Source organism: Diabrotica undecimpunctata, chromosome 5, assembly GCF_040954645.1.
Source record: "Diabrotica undecimpunctata isolate CICGRU chromosome 5, icDiaUnde3, whole genome shotgun sequence".
In the NCBI taxonomy this organism is placed as follows: Eukaryota; Metazoa; Arthropoda; class Insecta; order Coleoptera; family Chrysomelidae; genus Diabrotica; species Diabrotica undecimpunctata.
In genome coordinates this window covers 97,054,879-97,072,404 of record NC_092807.1, presented here as the reverse complement: position 1 = coordinate 97,072,404, position 17,526 = coordinate 97,054,879, and the positions used below count along the sequence as shown (strand labels likewise).

At 33.9% G+C, this 17,526-nt stretch overlaps 2 protein-coding genes across 2 annotated transcripts in view; both read left to right on the top strand.

Moving 5' to 3' along the window:
- LOC140441519 (uncharacterized) overlaps nt 1–17,526 on the top strand; it is a 54,678-nt gene that overhangs the window by 3,982 nt on the left and 33,170 nt on the right. Inside the window, exons 3-7 of the mRNA XM_072532296.1 lie at nt 7,865–8,061; nt 8,240–8,446; nt 10,311–10,475; nt 14,474–14,595; nt 16,448–16,615. Of these exons, the coding sequence (XP_072388397.1) occupies nt 7,865–8,061; nt 8,240–8,446; nt 10,311–10,475; nt 14,474–14,595; nt 16,448–16,615 (859 nt within the window). The remainder of the gene's footprint in view (nt 1–7,864; nt 8,062–8,239; nt 8,447–10,310; nt 10,476–14,473; nt 14,596–16,447; nt 16,616–17,526) is intronic.
- LOC140440908 (peptide chain release factor 1-like, mitochondrial) lies at nt 1,334–5,369 on the top strand. Its single transcript, XM_072531271.1, is given in 3 exon segments — nt 1,334–1,356; nt 2,295–2,530; nt 4,948–5,369. Coding segments are annotated over 3 exon segments (681 nt in total).

The window sequence follows — 17,526 nt, the reverse complement described above, 5'->3', positions numbered from 1 at the left end:
TGGCTTACTCTTATTTTATCTATTAACTAATGCACTACAACTAACATGCAATCATTTCACAGCACTATACTCTGCTTTTTACACTAAACTGTTACACGTTTACACAAGCTCAAATGGTTTTGTCCTTACGAGTCTTCTCTTTAGTTCAGTGTTGCCAAGAAGCTGGATTGCCTCGACATTCACACGACTATGCAGCCTCTGCTCGTGACTTGCTGCTGTTCTCTTGACTATTTCGATCACAGTTTCTATAATTGTAATGCTAAAAATTATATCATAGGCACCAGCTTCTTAGTAAAGAAAAAATGAGAATCCATAAGGAAACTAAGTTTCTGTAGCTGGCATTATACCGTGTATCACAAAAAATTTGGTAAAATCCTTTATAAAAGGTATATAAATTAAAAAACCCAATCGGGCTATATCATGAAGACAAAACGTTTGTCTTCATGACATAGCCCGATTGGTTTTTTTAATTTATATACTTTTTATAAAGGATTTTAACAAATTAAAAAAAAACTTTTTTCCGTCTTCCGTCCGATAAACCCCAGAATGTGTATCCTGAGACTAAAAGGAACTTGGTAATTACCAGCTCATAATAATGGCCTTAAAGTTATTGAAATTAAAATAAAATACGTAAACGTCAGTAGGAGTTTCGTCTTAAAAGGAATGAGAGACCTACAGAGTCCAACCATAGAAGTAAACATTGAAATCGTTAAATGTTTAACAATAATGTCAGCGAAGAGTTTAAAAGAAGGGTAATATTGAGAATAAAATATATAATAGACCAATTAAATATCTAAAACTCTAAAAACCTGATAAGATAAATTCTTGATATATACTACAAAATCATAAGGCATTTATTTATATAAAAGGCTATGATGACAAGTCACAACGTTTGTCCAGTAAACTAACGACGCCATCTAGAAAAGAAATCCGAACTATCAACATTTGATATTTCAATCAAATTTTGTTATTGAAACGATACGGTTTAATTAAATAAAATTAAATCAAGTTAACGAGAATTACGTAAAATTAAATAACAATTAAATAAAATTAAAAAATTGTATAAAATTAAGTAAAGCTACACCTATAAAAAGGCTGCTACACCGTTTCTGCTTCATTTCCCGTGTAAAATTCCATAAGAAAATGCTAAGGTTCATTGTGCTCATTTTTGCGTTTCATGCGTTTTATTGTAGAGGTAGAATAGTTTGTCGACGTATAATACATCATTGGAAAGAGAGGAGTAGCGAATATGTTGAAGTAGAAAAAAAAAACACATTGCGGCATTGTTATAAGGGCATTATATCATATCTCCTTTATTATTGGTCCAATTGGAATGTGTGATATGGTAAATGAAAGGTAAGGATATCACGAATATATTAAGATAGAAAAAACAAACGAGGCGACCACCAAAAGGACACTAAACAGTGTCATCATTATTACTGAACGTATAGTTCAATAAGGATAAAACAGTTTAACCAAAAGACAAATTTTGATTTATTGACTTGGCCTCTGGCTGGGTACAAAATAAATAACTGAACGAATCCTAACATGCGGCGTAGCAGATGAAAGGGGAGGAAATAACGAATATATTAAATAAGAAAAAACAAACAAGGCTTGTACCAAAAGGGTACTACACATTACCTTTATTATTAATGAACATATAGCGACATACGAAATGTCATAGGGTAATAGGAATACAAATAGATTTACTATAAGACAAATTTTGCTTTATTGACTTAAAAAAGGCCTCTAGCTATATAAAAAATAAACAACTGATCGAATCCTAACATGCGACATATCAAATGAAAGTGGCGGATATAACGAATATATTTGGATAGAAAAAACAAACAAGGCAACTACTAAAAGGACACAACACAGTATCTTCATTATTATTGAACGTATAGCGACATACGAGATATCATAGTGCACTATGGATAAAAATAGATTTACCATAAGACAAGTTTTAATTTATTGACTTACAGAAGGCCTTAGACTGAGTACAAAATAAACAACTGATCGAATCCTAATATGCGATACGGCAAATAAAAGAAAAGGATATAACGAATATATTCAGATAGAAAGTAAGTAAATTCGTGTAACCTTCTGGCTAAGATCTAGTGTTGGGGTTTTCAGGTCGCGCAAGCGCCCCTAACCTGACTTAACGACTACTTTCGTAGCCGGGACCGACAGCTTTACGTGCCCTCCGAAGCACGGTGGCAGCTCAGTTAAATTAGAAATTAAAAATTTTGTCGGTGCCAGGATTCAAACACGGGCTTTTCAGCTTATTAAACCAGTAATATAGCCACTGAGCTACGGCTGCCACATTCAGAAAGAAAAAACAAACAAAGAGACTACCAAAAGGGCTATGGGGGCCAAGAAACTATGCTATTTGCTAAAGAAATGTTTGATATATATTGTAATTTTGTTGAGTATAAAGGTTGGCAATATGATATGACAGAATACGGAGACACGGATTTAGGTGGGATTCGCTATGCTTAAGCCTTAGTAACTGGTCCTTCAGTTGTGATTGGTAGCTCTTTCGGGGCGACAGACTCAGTAAAACACAGGTTTGAAAAAAAAATAAATCTATTAATTTAGTATATACAATAAATAAAAATAAAAAGGAATTCTACATTGTAGACTTATATAATGAATAAAACTAAAACGAATTCTACGTCCCAGTCTGGATCCCACGATGAACGAAGTCCCCGGCGAATGTCTATAAAAGAAAAGAAATTAATTAGTATTAAAAAAAGAAACGAAATGGGGGAAATCGATCGCGCGCAGATTTATACTCGCTTTCGCTTCAATTCAGCGAAAGCTCCGAATATGCTCGCAAACAAAATATTTAGCTGTGCAGACCCACGGCAATGTTCAATACACAATGCCGACGGGTTCCGCTTGGCTAAGGACGGAGAGTACGATCCTCAGTACGGAAATCTCTCCGTTCCGGTTGGTTCTGTGCTGTTCATTCACTACACCGGCGAGTCAGGGAGCCTAGAGCGCTAGCTACAAGACTGTCTAATTCCGCTATTCACACGCCTTAAATAGCCGTTTGAATACCACTACGCCGTCACGTTGTAGAAGTGGATGCGCAAATATTGACACTCCCACGGTTCGAACTGTTAAGCGATCAGAGCATCGTTACACCCCCTTCTCTTTGAAAAAAAAAAAAGTAACATACCTTTTTTTTGTGTATATGGTGTCTACAGCCTCGTGATGCCATCTATCCCTCTCGGTATCTTTATTACAATCTTCCTCCCATTGTTACAGCATATCCTGTATCTTTTGGTCCCCCTCTCGACCAGGTGTTTTGGGACGATCTCTATAAGGTCGGCGTGTTTCCCGGGTTCCGGTTCTCCTGGAGTGGACGCGGATTGGGCTTCTTGTCCCGTTTTGGTATCAGGTACGCTCTTCTAGAGCTTCGTATTCTTGGGCTAAATCCTGTAATTCGGCTAAGTTTCCGAAATCCCGGCGGCGAGCATAAAGCTTATATTCTGGTAACAAATTTTTGTATATCCTTTCGAGTTCTTGGTTTTTGGAAAAAGAGCCTTCTCGTCTGATTAATGTTTGAATCTCCGTGATATATCTATCTACTGGTTCGTTCTGTTTCTGTCTTCTGTTTCGGATTTCCTCTTCTAGTTGTAGCAAATATCCCCTGGGATAGAAAGCTTTTTTAAAATCTTCGCTGAAATCTGTCCATGACTTCCAATTTTTGTTATTATTTCTATACCATAACAAAGCGTGGTCTCCTAATAATTCAGGTAATGCTCTTAGTAGATCTTGTTTATCGATCTCGTAGGCCAAGCTTAATTCGTCTATCCTCTCTAAGAATTCTATTGCATCCGAATGTTTCTTGTCGAAGTGTGTGTTCCACTTTCGTACTTGATTTAGCAATTCTGGTTGCCCCATTTGTTTCGTTATTGTTAATTCCTGTAATTGTCTTCGGATGCCCGAAATTTCCTGGGTCAGTGTGACGGATTCTGTTCCCTTGGAAGTTTTTTCTTTTGGGATTGTTCCTGTAGCTTCCTCGCGATTTTTAAAATAGGTTCTGAGTCGTGCTCTCAATTCGTCGACGGTTCCCTTGGGATCTAAGCCGCATTTTTCGGCCTCGCTCTGCAATTCCTCTTTGCAAAGTCGATTTATCCACGACGTACCTGTTACTGAGTCTGTGTCTTTATCTGTCGGCATGTTATTAATTTTGCTCGGGCGCCAGTTTGTGATGGGTAGCTCTTTCGGGGCGACAGACTCAGTAAAACACAGGTTTGAAATAAAAATAAATCTATTAATTTAGTATATACAATAAATAAAAATAAAAAGGAATTCTACGTTGTAGACTTATATAATGAATAAAACTAAAACGAATTCTACGTCCCAGTCTGGATCCCACGATGAACGAAGTCCCCGGCGAATGTCTATAAAAGAAAAGAAATTAATTAGTATTAAAAAAAGAAACGAAATGGGGGAAATCGATCGCGCGCAGATTTATACTCGCTTTCGCTTCAATTCAGCGAAAGCTCCGAATATGCTCGCAAACAAAATATTTAGCTGTGCAGACCCACGGCAATGTTCAATACACAATGCCGACGGGTTCCGCTTGGCTAAGGACGGAGAGTACGATCCTCAGTACGGAAATCTCTCCGTCCCGGTTGGTTCTGTGCAGATCCACGGTAATGCTCAATACGCAATATCGATGGGTTCCGCTTGGTTAGGGACAGAGTATGATCCTCAATACGGAAATGTCTCTGTCCGCAATGGCTCGCAGATTCACTACACCGGCGAGTCAGGGAGCCTAGAGCGCTAGCTACAAGACTGTCTAATTCCGCTATTCACACGCCTTAAATAGCCGTTTGAATACCACTACGCCGTCACGTTGTAGAAGTGGATGCGCAAATATTGACACTCCCACGGTTCGAACTGTTAAACGATCAGAGCATCGTTACACAGTGTATCGTTATTTTAAACATGAAGCTGGCGTTCATCGAGTTCAAAGAACTCCTGCCACAGAAAAAGGAGGTAGAATACATACGAGTACTATATCAGTGATAGCTTTACCCCAACCTTCTGATATTGAAGTCAATATTAATCCTAACGATTTAAAAATAGAAACAAAAAGATCATCAGGAGCAGGTGGACAACATGTCAATAAAACCGAAAGTGCCGTTAGAATTGTACATCTTCCTACAGGAATCGCTGTGGAATGCCAAGTTGACAGATCTCAGATAAAAAACAGAAAAGTAGCTATGGCCAAACTTAGTGCTATACTTTACCAAAGGCAAATGGAAGCACAAAGCAGTCAAATTGAAGCAGCTAAAAAAAGTACAAAAAGGGCACTACACATCGTCTTAGTTATACCACATATCACATGACAACATGGATTATAATAGTCATATTTGCTTTATATATAAAGCATAAGGTAAATATAAGGTAAATTTGCATTATTGACCTGAAAAAGGACTGACTGATTACGAAATAAATAACTAGCCTAATACTAAGATATGCGACATCAAATCAAACGATTTGAGACGTATAGTATATGTATACGTATAGTATAGTACATATATATGGTATATAACGTGCCATTAATATATATATATTTTCTATAGATATATATCTTCTATATATTATATATTTTCTATAGATAGATATAATAGAAATAAGCCTGGCAGAAGTTAAGAGAGCAATCAAGACATTGAAGAACAAAAAAGCCAAAGGACCCGGAGGAATACCAAACGAACTAATTAAAAACGGAACGGAAAAGTTATTCCGCAGGCTACATAGAATGTTCGAAAGAGGACTAAATGGAGAAGAAATACCTGCGGAATGGACACAAGCATACATCACATCCATACATAAGAAAGGAAACAGGAAAAAATGTGAAAACTATAGAGGAATTAGTATAATATCGTCGGTAGGTAGACTTTACGGGAAAATTATTAAGGAAAAACTAGAAACTAAAATAATAGGAAAAATTGGAGAAGACCAAGCAGGGTTCACAGTAGGAAAATCATGTCTAGATCATACGTACACATTAGAACAACTGATAGAGAAGAAAATGGCAAAAGGTAGACCGGTCCATCTGGCCTTTGTTGATCTAAAGAAAGCATATGACTCAATACCTAGAGTCAAATTATGGGAAGCAATGAATGATCTCGGAATCCGACAAACACTAATAAAAGCAGTTAAAGCACTATACAAAGAAAACAAAGTAGCTATTAAATGTGGAAATAAAGCCTACAATCCATTTAAGACGACAAAAGGACTTCTACAAGGCTGTGCTACGTCCCCTACTCTGTTTAAAATATTCTTGGAAAAGACACTCAAACCATGGAGGAGAAAGTGCGAAGGAATGGGCATACCAGTAAGAGACGAATACCTATACACCTTAAGTTTTGCCGACGATCAAGTAGTCATCGCACAAGATGAAGAAGATCTCAGCTTTATGCTCAGAAAACTAGAAGAAGAATATAAAAACAACGGAATGGAAATAAACTTAGAGAAAACCGAATACCTAACAACAGAAAACAAGGATATGAGAAACCTAGAGATAGACGAGGGAAGACAAATAAATGGAACAGATAAATTCAAGTATTTAGGAACCATAATATCGAACCAGGGAACAACAGAAGAAGATATAAACAACAGACTGAGACAAACAAGAAACTGTATAAGACAACTAAACTCAGTGTTGTGGGATAAGAACATTACGATAAAGACAAAAAAGAGAATATATAATACCCTGACAAGAAGTATCCTGACATATGGGTCCGAAAACTGGACAATAAACAAGAGAAATAGAGGTAGAATAAGAGCAGTAGAAATGGAGTTCCTGAGGAGAAGCTGTAGACTTACAAAAAGAGACAGAATTGAAAACGCAGAGATTAAGCGGAGAATGGGAGTGCAATCAGACATAATCGACTATATAGAGGAGAAGAGACTATCCTGGTACGGCCACGTCAGAAGAGCGGACAGAGGACGCTGGATAAACAAAATCACAGAATGGAGCCCAATTGGAAGAAGAAAAAGAGGAAGACCCCGAAGGTCATTCAGAGATGAAATCGACGAGGCTATGGAGAAAAGAACCCTGCGAGATGGAGACTGGAATGACAGGGAAAATTGGAGACAACGGTTGAGTGAAGGAAGACAGTGAAAACTGTGGAAATCCTTAGTAGTAGTAGTAGTATATATACAGGGTATAGTAAAAAAATATGTCAGGTCAGAAGTGCACCAGATCATACTTTATATTTACTTGAATCAAATGCAAAAAGTTTATTATTACTGTAGATGACAATTGATTGGATCCCCAGTCGCATGCGACGAGCAAAGTTACTAATATAATATATAGAAGAGTAAAAGAAAACAGTATTATGCATACCAGATATCATTTTGAAGTATAGATAGCATAAAAAGAACCTAACGGATGAGATATGCCGAAGGGATAAACGAGAAATAAATACAAATGAATATAACAAGAATATATAAAAACCAAACCATAAACGAAATAAGTGCAACCAAATCTGAAAACTCTGGGGATTAAAAAATTGAAAAACAAAGCAAGAAACAGATCAAGAACCAGGTAAGATCCACGAAGGGTTGTCGAGCTAATTAAGGTGATAATTAATTCTTTAATTCTGAAATTAAGTGCAACTGTGGTCTATAAACATGAAATCGATTTATTATCTTCATTTTCCCTCAACAGGTATGGAAATATGATTTGTTTTTTCTTCTTTTTTCCTAAAAACCGCATGTTTTTCGAATTTTTTATTTATGTTTATATTTAAGCTAAATACTTGATACTGATAACTAATGCAACTTAAGTTCACATTATTCGCAATTTTGTCAACACTTTAATGTTCTTTTTCAGTTTTAAATGTACGCTTCCCCCACAATTACACAATGGAAGGTGGTTAATAGCTGAAGCAGACGTTAAACCTGGTGACCAGGTAATGGTTAATTCGGTTTTAAGATTAGACTGCCACGAAGGTTACCAGTTATACCCCAATACTCCTTTCATTGTATGTGATACGAACTGGGAAGAGATAAATATTCCAACTTGTAAAAGTAAGTATATAGAGAGCCATCAAAAAATTAAAAAAAAATTTATGGCCTAATTGTTTCAATTTATATCTTGGCAAGAAATTTAAGTTTAGACCACCTCGATTTGTTTTATTTAGCTTTTGAGACATATTTTTTTAGTTTCTGTTTGGAAGAATATTTGAACATATTTTTATTATTTTAGAAAAATGTCCCCCATTTTATACAACAGTAACTACACAGTTACTGTGCAAAGATAAAGATGAGAATACAGTCCCTTGTGATAAAGCTATTGATGGTACATACTTAACTTACGAATGTGCTGCTTATTATGAAATTCCACCTGGGGGTAGAAATGTTCTTTACTGTAATAATGGTGTGTGGGACTTCCCAAAACCTATATGTCAACCAAGTAAGTAGACGCACAATTTTTATTATCCTTAGTGACTAACAAATATGTAAAAAAAAAATAAAACAACGGAAACCTTGACACCGTCAATAAATAACACAAAATTACAAGTGAGAAGAAATAAAGAAGCCCAGAAAATAAAAAATATTTAGAAAATTTGCAAGAAAAAAGGGAAAGGCAGAGAAACAAGAAAAACATGAAGTAATGATAATTGGGAGACAGGTATAGTCTAAAAAGTTTTGCAATTTTGCAACCAATAAATATTAAAAATAGGAAATATTTCTTGTTTTTATCAAGCCACTCTATCTATCTCCTATTGTGGATTATAGTACAAATTAGAGTAGTAGAAAATATCACCGTTTGCTTAAGAATTAAGTAAAATTGCCGCTAGTAGTTGTCCTCATCTATATATTCGAGATGCAGCCAATTGTAAAAGGGACTACCCGTCTATCTACCTCATCTTGTTCCTACTGCTGAAGAAACTAGTTATGCTTTCGTTAGTGGTAGCTTTCCCTAGCTACCATCCACCACGTGGGGTAAAAAAATCAAGGCTTGCTTTTACTTTTTGTTCCTAATTGACATTTGCTTGTAGCAATTTTTATTTTCCTATCACGTTAGGTGTCACTTGTAACAATATATAATTGCTTATAGGGGGTTGAAAGGGGGAACTGAACAATTACTGAGCTGGAACTGGGATAAGCAAATAAATTGAAACGTTTGCGAACGGTTATTCGTGTTTTAGTTGGAGAGCTAGGTCGTGGATAAGGTTTCTTTATTTGAGGAACTGAAGAAACTAACTACAAAGGTAGAAATAAAGAAAACGCTTACAGAGATTTCCTGGGCAACAATACACAAGAAGATTCCTACACTATTTAAAATGGACGCCGTTAAAAAAAAATCTTCTTGCTGGTTAGAAAGAAAGGCTTTTTTTTCTAAAAAATTTTAAAGGTGAAAAATCCTTTTAAAAGAAAAAATTTTAACCTTTGGGTTTAAAGAGAAATATTACATATTTTATTTAAAAGAAAACTAAAAAATGACAATTAGCTGATCCATAAAACTTATGTTTATTTATAATTTGTTATGAAAGCACATCTTAGTATATTAACGAAGAGTGTTTATTTTACTTAGAAAAATTTAACAAAAACTACTTTGCTTCACTGGCTGTGTATTTCTTAGTTATTAAGAAAGTTTATAACCTCGGAATTGGATACAAAACAAACACACTGTCTCACACAAACTTCAAATGATCTGCATTGACCTATGGAGACACAAAATGGACAAATCTCGGGGAGATTAAACACCGAATTGGGCTTCAGGTTATCCTGATGATGACAATATGTATTTTTCAAAACTCGGCTACTTAATTTTCACTTAAAATCTTGGAAACGCTGTTTATCAAATTCCTTCGCATGGACTACAGCATCCAACAAACACGTAATTAACTAACTCACTAAACAAAGATCGCAAATAGCATTTTGGAATTAAATTCACTTTCTTCTAACTCATGGTATTAAACAAATATTTTGCCGGTTTTTCTATCTGCCGAGATACTATCTGTCTAGAACCAACTCTACCGTTCAGAACAGAATCAATCTGCTTCAATCCCGATGTTACAAAATTGTTCATGGTTGCAACAATGAAACCCACAGCTATCGCGGTTCATTGGCAGAATAGGCAGAATTAAGATTAAACAAAATAACAATAAAAATTATTATAAACAAATTAAAAATGATTATATTACCAATCTCGGAGACGCAAAAAGATTTAAAATATTTTTCGGTGTTTTAGTATATACGGGGTAAAACGAAAATGCTATATGGTATATGATTTTTGTTAATTTTCTAATTTATTTTATTACTTTTAACAGAGTGTGGAAAGAAGTTTAGTAAGGAAACAATAGCACTTACTTGGGGTGGAAATGATGTTAAGGATTTTGAGTATCCGTGGGTTATAGCTTTATATAAGAACGAAGGAGGACGGTACCGGAATATATGTGGGGGTACGTTAATCAGCCGAAGAGTTGTTATAACCGGTAGGTATAACTTTAATTAAATTAATTACTTTATCAACTAATGTAGTCTAGTACAGATCTCATATAAACTTTTATCCATTTTAGACAATGGGAATTCTTGGTTTTGCTTTGGGGTCAGTTTTATCAAAGCTGTTTACCTTTTCTATTTGTTTTAGTAAATTGATTTCATCTATATTTTTTTTCAATTTTGCAGGTTTTACTTGTATACTATAGTCAATATAATCTTTTTGACCTATTTTTTCTTATGTAACATTTACCAATGTATATAGGTAACCGCATATATTTACTTATCATATTTTTGTTTATAAATGTATTATGTTTAATTTACTATTTTTGTTCGGAATACGCCAGAATTATACTTTTTTTAGATTAAGTTTATTTGACGTTTCGTCACACATACATAATATATATTCTAAAAATGTCCTTTCGAATTACATCGTAGAACTTTTTCGGAGTAATGAGTCCATCATCAACGCCCGTACTAAAATAAGTGTCAACACATCAATGAAAGCTAACATAAAAACAAAATTTTGATCAAGGTTAAAGAACATATGGTTGATTGAAAACTTACCAAGTAAACATAAGTAAAGCCACTAAATATGTGGGTAGAAAACCCTTGGGAAAAATGTGGGTTCTACTGATTAAAATGGTATTTTTAGGAGTGTCTTAATGGACACTTGCCAAAAATGTGTTAAATGAACATGATAAAATTATTTTATTATTAATTCTTGTAATAACAGAAAGATCAATATGTTGGGGTTGAGGTGTGATATACCCTGAAAGATTAAGACGGAGATTGTAAACCAAGTGTATAAATGCAATTAATGTATGGGATATTTAAATTAAAAGTAGGCAACTACTCCAGTCTTCGTCGTTCAGAAACGAAAATGCCAATGAACCTCTAAAAATCATACAAACAAGCTGAATTTTCCAAAGAATGTTAATTTTGGGAAATAATCAAAAATTTTAATTACTCCTACCTCCGGGCTCCCTCAAAAAACCCCCCTTGAAGTGGGGAGGGGACGCAAAGTATTCAGTTACTAAATGTAGCTGTGTTAATTTTAATCAAAAGTGTTTTTTAGTATTTTTTCTGTAGAGTAAACCGTTCTCTCAGAAACAACACTTAACGCAACCGCCAATTTTTTGAATGTCAGTTACGCGTGAATAAATTTTAATAATACCTTTTAAAAATGAAGACTGCAGTAAAAATTCGACTTTAACAATCGAAATTTAATAGCGACCAATCGATGGAAGTGATAGATTGTATTGATCTCATGAGAATCATGAACTGAATATGCTGAACAAATAATTGGGAACTACCAGTGTGGTTTCCGACCCAATAAATCAACAACGGATCAAGTCTTCACAGTCAGGCAGATTCTTGAGAAAACGCTTGAGTTCGGAGTCGACACCCACCACATATTCGTGGATTTCAAAGCCGCATACGACTCAGTCAACAGACAAAAACTTCTACAGGCTATGGTGGAATTTCAAATGCCGCTTCATCTTGTTGAACTAACGGAACTTACACTCACAGGTGTAGAGAGTGTAGTCAGAATCCAAAACGACTTTTCCAGACCCTTCCATTGTAAAAATGGACTGAGACAGGGAGATGGACTGTCGTGTCCCTTATTTAACCTTGCGCTAGAAAAAGTAATTCGAGAGATGACATAGACATTATTGCTAGGTCCACAGAATCTCTGATCGAAGCATTTCGATCCCTAAGGGTGTCTGCACTTAGAATGGGATTAAAAATAAACGCACAGAAAACCAAGTATATGTATTGTACTAGATCAGGCAACCAGATACCTAGACTATTAATTGGTGATCTGGAACTGGAAGGTGTGGATACCTTCGTCTACCTGGGCCCGCTGTGGACCAAAAACAACAATGTTAGCGAAGAAATTAAAAGAAGAATAGTGCTTGCCAATAAGTGCTATTATGGCTTGAGGAAACATATGGCCCCAAAACTACCCAGAGAAATTAAAGTTTCTTACCATTAAAGAATATAACCATATATAAAACACTAATAAGGCCAGTGTTAACATACGGGTCTGAAACGTGGTCACTTACACAGAACGACCAAGAATTGCTTAAATGTTTCGCGAGAAAAATTCTAAGAAAAATATATGGAGGAATCCAAGAACAGGGTTTGTGGCGTAGGCGCTACAACTTTGAGTTATATAGAAGTTTTGGGGAACCTGACGTTGTAAAATATATTAAATTAGTACGCCTTCGATGGGTAGGACGTGTAATTAGGCGAGATGAAGATGTAACGATCAGAAAAATTTTCGACCGAAGAGGACCAGTGGGAAGACGAGCCAGAAGAAGACCAAAACTTAGGTATCAAGATAACATAGAGGATGATCTAAAATCCATCGGAGTAAAAGCATGGAGAAGAGTTGCCAGAGACAGGGGCGAATGGAAGATTGTTCTGAAGAAGGCTTTGGCTCATAACGAGCTGTAATGCCACTGATGATGATGATGATGATAATCATAAAAAATTGCAAAAATCGCTTAACGTTTATTTATTAAACAGCTTTATAGAAACTTACTTTCTTTACGCAAAAAGCAAAATTTAAATACGAAAACTGCACTATTTACCTTTAAAAACTATTGTAATCTTTGTTGTTAAAACACTCAGATCAAAAGATATCGAATTTTTACCGTCTAGTTTTGTTTGTTTTTAAAATTTTTGCTCGCTTAACTGACATTCAATATCGCCAGCCGCTTTAAGCATAGTTTCTAAGAGAAAGCTTCATTCTACCAAAAAAGTGTTAATAAACATTTTCGTTCAAAATCAACTTTTTTGACACATTTCCTGTTTAAAATATTTTTTCTTCTACGGCGTACAGATTCTTAGTATATTGACTTTCCCCCCCCCCAGATTCTTGTGGTATATCGACGTTTTTCACCCCCCCCCCCCCACTACACTGGATTGGTCGTGGTAGTCATTTTCCTTGGCCGCCCTGTAGCCCAGATTAATACTGCAGCAGTTTCTTTTGAACCACTGATGCTATTTAATATGAGGCGATTTTTTATGGGACGTATTGAAAAATGCATTGAAGAAAATGGTGGAGATAATAAAAATTTACTTTAAAAAGTTTAAATGTAATTCATTTTAACTATTTATTATTTTGGTTTGTAAATAAAATGTATTTTATTTTGACTTTAATTTAATATAAAACGTAAATTGTTTGATGTCAAATTCTATAACACTCTATCAATTATCCTACTGAATAATGTAAAAAAGTATTAGCGTATACTACTTTTTCTTTAATATATCAAAATCTATTAACTTTAGTTAAATGTATTTTACGCCAAAATTTAGAAGTATTGATATGTTGTCTATTTTTTCTTCGTTGTCTGGAGTAATGGCGTTAAATCGACGTATGCAGTTGACTTAATGCGATTATTCCGAAAACTGTTTTGTTTTGAAATTGTTAACAACTTTTTTTTTGCTGCAATAATTTATCTTTAATATTTTTTTATACAAATGGCGCTAAGTTGAAGAACAAAAAAGTTATGCGCAAATTTATGCCACATCTGTGGCATATTTATGGCTCTATAAGCTATATTAAAGTATGCACCAAATTATAATTTCTTATACTTAAAAGTTCTCAGTTATACATAAATGTCCACAAATATGAAAGTTATAGAAAAAATTAAATTTTAAATTTTAATTTTAATACCCTGTATCTCTTTTAATATCAACATTTTATCAAATAACGTTGCCTTAAATCGTAATATTTTAAAGTGTAGAATTTACTGCATATTTTTGTACATTTGCATAAGGACCACCCTGTATATACCTTTTATAAAGAATTTTTCAAATAAGTTTTCTTATATGACTATATTTTTTTTCTTTACTATTTTAACGAATTATTTGAATATTGTCATAGTTTCGTTCTGTTTAATGTTCATTAACCGCAAAACTTAACTTGTTAAATATTCGAATATTTATGTATCGGTATTTATTTTCTTTTTTAAATTTTCAGCTGCGCATTGTGTTACTGATGACTATGGTAACGCTCTTGGCAGAGAAAACTTTCAGGTTGCTGCTGGTAAATATTACAATGCTTTTGGAGATCAAAGAGATACGAAAGCTCAATATAGAAAGGTAATGATTAAAAGTTTATGGTTTAAATACTTAATTTATTGTTTCTGTTATATTGAATTCTCTTTTAAGTAGTAGACTTAACATAGTTAAAAAATAGTGACGGAAATAATGGTTGATATAATAACGAAACATAACTCTGAATCCCACATACGTAGGGTGAGTTTTGTCTGATTTTACATGATCAATAAAATAAAATGAGTTTTGTACATGCTTCCCGCTTTAAACGGGCGGGAAATGTGTAATACGACCAACAAGCCAATTATTTCTTTGAAAAAAATTCTTATTCTTTTTCACCACAAATATCTCCAGCTGGTATTAGAACAATGCATCTTCCTTTATGGCGCTGTTGCAATTCAGAAACATAGTCAAGAAACCAGCGTTTCCAGCAGTGTTATTGAAGAGTCTGCCGTGACTGATAATCGATTAAAGAACTTATCTCTGTGTTGTCGAAATCTTGATCGGCGATGAAAAATTAAAAAAACGACCAAATAAAAAGTAAACTGTGGTCCAATGGTTTAGGTGGCATGAATCGTTGGATTGAGGAGAAAAGTGGCAACTATTTACTACCCCTATTCATAATTAAATTATCTATAAGTCATCATAGACCCGGAGTGAATTAAATAAGACTTTTTTTTGTTTTCATTGGGGCCTTGATACTGGCTATCTTTATAAATCCCTCCAAAATAAGGTGTATAAGTAGGTATAAACTTAAAAGAGATGTTTTGATTATTGTATTTATTTTCATTGCGGCAATAAAGTTGGACCTATTATCTGAATACAAAAAATGAGCTTTCCTCTACAATACATGAATCTTTATAGAGCTAGCATAAATGTCTCGCTTGGAATATCTGAAACTATACTTGGACCTTCGTTAATCCATCTATTCCTGTGTTACTAAAAGGAAAGTTGAACACGACAAACACGTAGATATGATATTAACGGATTTATAGACTTGGAGGATGGATTTACATCTGAAGAAAATAATGCAATTACGAAACGTTGTATTTGTATTATTTAATTTTAGTTCATTTTATCTAATTTTGGTTAATTTTATTTAATTTTATTTAATTTTACTTAATTTGATTTAATTTTTATTTAATTTTAGTGTATTTTAATTTTATTTTATTTTATTTTATTTTTGTAAAACGTTGATGTTTGTTAAACTCATTTTTATTTTTATAAGTGTATATGTAAATATATGTAAATCTTATCGTACAATTACAATAACCTATATTTTTACCAATTACGCGAAAAAATTAATTACTGATGGAGTAGTAAAATTACCGAGTAAGGACATTTGAATTATCAATTTGTAGAATAAATTAGCAATAAATCAACCGTACCGTTTCAACAAAAAGATATGATTGAAATGTCAGATGTTAGTAGTCCAGATTTCTTTCCTAGGTGGCGTAGTTATCCCACCAGACAAACACTGTGGCTTGTCGTCGTAGCCTTTCATGTAGATAGCTGTAATATATTGCAATGATTCAAACCTGCAGAAGAGAATGGTAGAGGACCAGTGAGCCAGGCGAATTCAGTTTTATAAAGAATTAGCATGTTATGACCTATTCATTAGGTCTTTAAAAAACCTCAAATAAAATGGCTTTATGTGGCCCATAATTTAACAAACCGTGATTTAAACACCTGCTGCAGATTTCCTCCTATGCCAGAATATTTGAGACAAAAACCGACAATAACCTAATTATCTAGGAGCTGCACTCTTGAAGATGATTATGTCTGTTTATTTCTAGTATACATTTTATTAAGTTTCATATTTTCCGCCTGTTTGATTTGTCTCCTTTTACTTCCTTCTACCATATCATTTCTACTTTACTACTTTTATTCATTTTAGGTATCACAGGTAATTGTTCATAAAGGATACAGAGGAGTCAGTCAGAGATATATTGCTGACTTAGCTTTACTCATTACCCAAGAATTGTTCAAACTAGACCCAGTGGTTCAGCCAATATGTACTGATAATGTCAATAATATGTTTTTAACAAATTATCAAATGGGAGAGGTAAGTATGTATATAATTTGTAACAACAGAAAAATCAATATGTTGGGGTTATGGTGTAATATACTTGATTTAAAAGTAGACAACCATGAATATATATATCTGATGAAGCTAAGATAAGCTAAAATGAAAATAAGGTCATATATGTTTTAGATCAACACTTGGTACCTAAAAATTAGGCAGCAAATATGTGTATGATGATGAATAATTACTTATAATTAATAAAGATTACATCATTTAAATTTATTGATAAATATGTATTAATTAACAAAGTTAACATCATTTAAAGGCTTTTTGCCTACATATTTAGTGGCTACCGTTTAGTGTATACCGAGTAAGTGTTCAACCACATATTCTTTCCCCTTATTAAAGTTTAATATTTATGTGTGCTTTCGTTAACGTGTTGACACTTATTTTAGGCAAATGCATTGATGATGGATTTATTAGTCCGAGATAGAGGTACATTTATTAAAAATTATTTACAAATATATTACTAGTTAGATAAAATAAATAAATTTAAACTATGTTATTAAAAGTTTCCATTATATTTACTTACACATGACATGTTTTACTATGCTGTAACTTCTCTAGCTAAACGTTTTTTTTGAGTCACCGACAATAATGTAAAAGCGACTTTACTTACACATGACATGTTTTACCATGCTGTAACTTCCCTAGCTAAACGTTTTTTTTTTGAGTCACCGACAATAATGTAAAAACGACTCAAATAAATACTGAAATTATTATAGCCCGCAATTTGGCTTTTGCAATTTGGTTTATGTTGGCAACATGCCAGCGCATATTTGCTTCATTAATCTGACAAAGGCATTTGACAGGGTTCGCCTGGGAGACATTCTAAATATATTAATAGAAAATAAAACACCGACCAACATAACAAAGATAATCCATAACCG